This window comes from Xyrauchen texanus, chromosome 36 (genome assembly GCF_025860055.1).
Source record: "Xyrauchen texanus isolate HMW12.3.18 chromosome 36, RBS_HiC_50CHRs, whole genome shotgun sequence".
Lineage (NCBI taxonomy): Eukaryota > Metazoa > Chordata > Actinopteri > Cypriniformes > Catostomidae > Xyrauchen > Xyrauchen texanus.
In genome coordinates, this window is record NC_068311.1 from 2,635,895 (window position 1) to 2,641,218 (window position 5,324).

Below are 5,324 nucleotides of genomic sequence, written 5' to 3' on the forward strand. Positions count from 1 at the left end.
AATTTCGTCTCGTTCCTCCTTTTCATTAACAATTACAATGGAAGTTAACGGGACAATTTTTGGAGGGTTTAAAAGGCAGAAATGTGACGCTTATCATTTTATAAAAGCACTTCCATTCATTCTTCTGTATTAACTGAGCTGTAAAGTTGTTTAAATCGTAACAGTTGTTTCAGGGTTTGTTGACGTGACATCATCATGTCTGTGAACCCATTGACTTCCATTGTAAGTGTCTGACTGTGACCTCAATTTGAACCTTTATTTTAACAGGATTATTCTAGTGTAGGATTTAATATTCTATTACAAGCCTAGTTATGCATATTATCACATTAAATATTACCTGATGTAGATTAAATTTAATGGCTAAAATATAATTTATGTTAATTAATGAATTAATATTAAGTATCTGACATAAAACAGTACCTGTGTGTAATACACAGCCAGTGTTGGGTGTAATTGGATAACAAAGTAATTAATTACAGTAATCTAATTACTTTCAGGCACAAAAGTAGTGTAACATTTTACATTTTAAATGATTGTAATCAGATTACAGTAACTGACTTTCAATGAAATTACATTTAAGTACAATATTTGGGTTACAAATATTTAAAAACATTTATTATTTGTGTAAAACAATTAAAATATGAATTAATATGCATGTCTGTTTGTGTTTCTGTGACAATGAACAAGGAGAAAAAATACATTATTTTGAATTTGAGCGAAAGTAACTTAAAAGTAATTAGTACTATATAGTAGTATATGTAATGGATTACATTTCTTTAGTAACCTACCCAATACTGTGAAATACCAATTAAATGTTTGGACATACTTGACTGAATTAGTTTCTTACCACTTTAAAAAGGCTTAAAATGAAATACATTTCTATTTTAAAAAGGCTTATAATAATAATAATAATAATATTTGAGTGTTTTCCACATTACAATATCAGGAATTTAATGATCCTGTATATGTGCTTAATTGTCACTGAAAAATGTCACAATGCAACAAATCTCGACGGTCCCAAAAAATGGCTTATTTTATTGATGCAAAATATAATTTGATAAAACTTTCTCTTAATTTTGGAGTGAAATGTGACCTGGACATTTTCTCATGAGACTCAATCATGAGTTAAAAATTAATCAAAAATATCAAGACAACAAAACATTGATGATTCAGGGATCAGGGATGTGCAAGACCAGAATAACAGGAAGAGAGAGAGAAAACAGGAAGTGATATAGTGACTTCATGAAACATGAGGAAGTGATAATCAGGCTCATTGTTAATAAGCCGTTATGACACTATGAATGCATCTGAACTTTGACCTATTCCAGAAAACAACACCGAAACGGTTTCTACTGTGTGTTTGATGATGTGATGTGCAGCACAAAAAACCTGGTTAATCATTCACATTAAACGAGGATCAAAGTCTCATTTGAGGCGATCAGGAAACAAACACTTCTCTGCTCACGTACCGCACAATTACACACTCTGACGACGATTTCTGACGACGCTGAATACAGAATTTTAAATAATCATTTTATTTTCAAAATGAAATGGTTACAGACTATTTTAAACATTTAGACATCTGTACACGGTGTCGAGCGGGCCGCTTTTTTGTTGTCAGAGTCAACGTGTGTGCTGAAGCTCCGCCCCTCGTTTTGTGGGTGGGGCTTATGGATTCAAATCTAAACTCAGGTGGCAGAGCTTCACATTTCAAACAAACTCTCACACACACACACAGATTATGACAACAGCAGAACATGTGGTTCAAGTGCATGAATGTGTGTGTGTCCATTTCTTAAAGTTCTTATCCTCCTTCGGTCATGGGTTTAGATTCTACCCATGATGCAATGCTCTAAATGGAACCGTTGCCGCCAGTGCCCGGTCCTCTCGTTCTGAAGTCATGCCACAACTTCACCAGCGGCTCTCTGTTCTTCCAAATAAGCTCATGACCGTAAAGTATATACCAGCTAGAGAGAGAGACGGAGAGAGAAACACACACCTCATTTACACAGAAAGAATGGACTACATGCACTCAGAAAGTATTCAGACCCCCCTTTTTTTGCTTTAAATATTTTTTTTTTTTAACATCAATCTACAAATCATAACGACAAATTTGCAACGCCCAATTCCCAATGCGCTCTAAGTCCTCGTGGTGGCGTAGTGACTCGCCTCAATCCGGGTGGCGGAGGACAAATCTCAGTTGCCTCCGCGTCTGAGACCGTCAATCCGCGCATCTTACCACGTGGCTTGTTGAGCACGTTTCCATGGAGACGTAGCGCGTGTGGAGGCTTCACGCTATTCTCCGTGGCATCCACGCTCAACTCACCACGCGCCCCACCGAGAGTGAACCCCATTATTGCGACCACGAGGAGGTTACCCCATGTGACTCTACCCTCTCTAGCAACCAGGCCAATTTGGTTGCTAAGGAGACCTGGCTGGAGTCACTCAGCATGCCCTGGGATTCAAGCTAGCAACTCCAGGGGTGACAGCCAGCGTACATTTGGAAATAATAAATAAATAAACAGCAGGGTAAAGACACTGACTAACACACCTGGAGTCGCGAGTTTGAATCCAGGGCGTGCTGAGTGACTCCAGTTAGGTTTCCTTAGCAACCAAATTGGCCCAGTTGCTAGGGAGGGTAGAGTCACCTGGGTTAACCTCCTCGTGGTCACTATAATGTGGTTCTCGCTCTCGGTAGGGCACGTGGTGAGTTGTACGTGGATGCCGCGGAGAATAGCGTGAAGCCTCCACATGCGCTACGTCTCCATGGTAACACGCTCAACAAGCCACGTGATAAGATAAGAAGGATTGACCTCTCAGACACGGAGGCAACTGAGATTCGGTCCTCCGTTCATGAGATTACCAAACATTAAAAACACTTCAGTCAGCACTGTGTGAGCAAGTGGCCCTCTAGCGGTCTGGAAGGCATTATCCATTGTCTATTATTCACCACTATAAAACATCATTTACAAGGGTGTTTCGTTCCTTTATTTTTCCATGATGTGATTAAAATTTCCCAATATATGTATACTATGAATTTGTCACGTTCTTTCATATACAGTACAAACATGTAAACAAATTCTGTTGTTTTGAACTGCAAAAACAGAAGTGCAAAAATGTTTTAAATAATATTTTTTCATATCAATCATCATGTTACCATTTCTGTTAAGAATCGGCATCAGCCAAAAAAAAATTATATCGGTGCATCTCAACTATATAGTGTTCTAGAATGTGTGTGTGTGTGTGTGTGTGTGTTACTCACATGCCAAATAAAGCACCACCTAAATGAGCCGCGTGATCAAAAAAACGCCATCCCAGAATCAAGCCTGTCGTATCCAAGGCAACTATAGCCTTAAGAGCCTGTTCAAGAGAAAACATCAGTAATATGAACATTCGTTATAGTTCAAATCACACGTACACCGAGGCATCGAATTCATGTCAATATCACATGCACACAAACACACTCACGTTTGCAGCAGTGAAGGTGTACATCGGGAGGAAGACGATGGCCAGTTTGGCTTCAGGCATTTTGGTGCAAACAGCCGCGAGGACCGTCATAATGGCCCCTGACTGTAACACACACACAAGAGGATTATTCCCAACATTGAAATGACAACTGAGGACATGTTTCGTTTGACATGCTCAATCACTCACCGCCCCCAGTGATGGACCCAACCGACCGGTCGCTGTTTTAGACACGTAACTGATAAACGTCGAAATCACACCTGGAACAAAATGCAGAGGAAAAAACAATCAATACCATCGAATAATGTGAAAGAGTACACACAGAGTACAATCAGATGCATTTTGTCGATTTTGGACCAAAAAAGATCAAAGTCACTACACACACACACCTGCGGACAGGTACAGGGCCACAAACTGCTCTTTGCCCATCATGTTGACGATGCTTGACGAGAAACTCCACAGCACGTACATGTTTGCTTCAAGTGAAAGAGAGAATAGTGACTGAACGTGGACAGCAGCATGGGCCAACACAATGCCTCTGAAACCAGATCACAATCCAGAATAACAGAAATGAAGCCCAAAACAAACATGTAAAGTAGTTTGAGTGACAGTGTAAAACATCTAGAGGAGTTATGAGTAAGCTGATGCATTAGTGCATGGTGATGTTACTCACTGGAGGAGGGGTTAGATGTGAAGTACTTCAGCATGGACCGCTGCAGAGGTGGAATTCTCCAGCAACAAAACACCAACACATTTGCAGCTATAATGCCTGAGAGAGAGAGAGGATGCATGAGGGTTTTTAATTCTTGATGTAAAAGTACACAGGCCATGGTTCTCAGCAGGAAACCGATGGAGTGCGTACTCCAGGTAGGGAAGGAGGTATTGCCCCAAGTGAAGGAGTTCAAGTACCTCTGGGTCTTGTTCACGAGTGAGGGGACAATGGAGCGGGGGGTTGGCCGGAGAATCGGGGCGGTATTGCACTCGCTCTATCGCACCATTGTCACGAAAAGAGAGCTGAGCCGAAAGGCAAAGCTCTCGATCTACCACTCAATTTTTGTTCCTACCCTCACCTATGGTCATGAAGGCTGGGTCATGACCGAAAGAACTAGGTCACGAGTACAAGTGGCCGAAATGGGCTTCCTCAGAAGGGTGGCGGGCTTCTCCCTTAGAGATAGGGTGAGGAGCTCAGTCATCCGTGAGGAGCTCTGAGTAGAGCCGCTGCTCCTTTGCGTCGAAAGGAGCCAGTTGAGGTGGTTTGGGCATCTGGTAAGGAGGAGTTTCAGGCACGTACAGCTGGGAGGAGGTCTCGGGAAAGACTCAGGACTAGGTGGAGAGATTACATCTCCACACAGGTCTAGGAATGCCTCAGGGTCCCCCAGTCAGAGCTGGTTAATGTGGCTCGGGATAGGGAAGTTTGGGGCCCCTGCTGGAGCTGCGGCCACCGCGACCCGACTTCGGATAAGCGGTTGAAGATGGATGGATGTAAATGTAAAGGTACACTCAATTATTTTCCTTATTAAAAGTTTTAAAAGTATTTTAAATTGAAGTACAGTCGATCATAGGGCGGGTCGCCTCATGGGCGCCAACATGTTGAGGTCAAATGACCAGAGTGGCTTTTTCTATTGTTGTTTGTGCAGTTCAGACTCACCTGTGACCGTTTTCTGTCCTTCACTTAAACTGTTCCACCACTGATTCACCTGGACATCATATTAGAATTAGGACACATCAATTAAAGACATACTAAAAAAACTCAAAACTTCCATTAAATGTGCTCACACACCTGTTTGCGCAAATCTCCCTGTTTCTGGGGCCGTATCTTCTCCAGCCAATCTGCTTTGACCTCATCGAAGTAACTCTGC

At 41.7% G+C, this 5,324-nt stretch overlaps 1 protein-coding gene across 1 annotated transcript in view; it reads right to left on the reverse strand.

Moving 5' to 3' along the window:
• Positions 1 to 1,609: 1,609 nt before the first annotated feature.
• Positions 1,610 to 5,324, reverse strand: part of LOC127629646 (presenilins-associated rhomboid-like protein, mitochondrial) — a 5,083-nt gene continuing 1,368 nt past the window's right edge. Inside the window, 9 exon segments of the mRNA XM_052106782.1 lie at positions 1,610 to 1,967; positions 3,263 to 3,360; positions 3,469 to 3,570; positions 3,655 to 3,725; positions 3,855 to 3,944; positions 3,947 to 4,003; positions 4,139 to 4,234; positions 5,114 to 5,162; positions 5,246 to 5,324. The exon segment at positions 5,246 to 5,324 is cut by the window's right edge and continues 62 nt beyond it. Coding sequence (XP_051962742.1) covers positions 1,853 to 1,967; positions 3,263 to 3,360; positions 3,469 to 3,570; positions 3,655 to 3,725; positions 3,855 to 3,944; positions 3,947 to 4,003; positions 4,139 to 4,234; positions 5,114 to 5,162; positions 5,246 to 5,324 — 757 coding nt within the window. The 3' untranslated portion in view covers positions 1,610 to 1,852.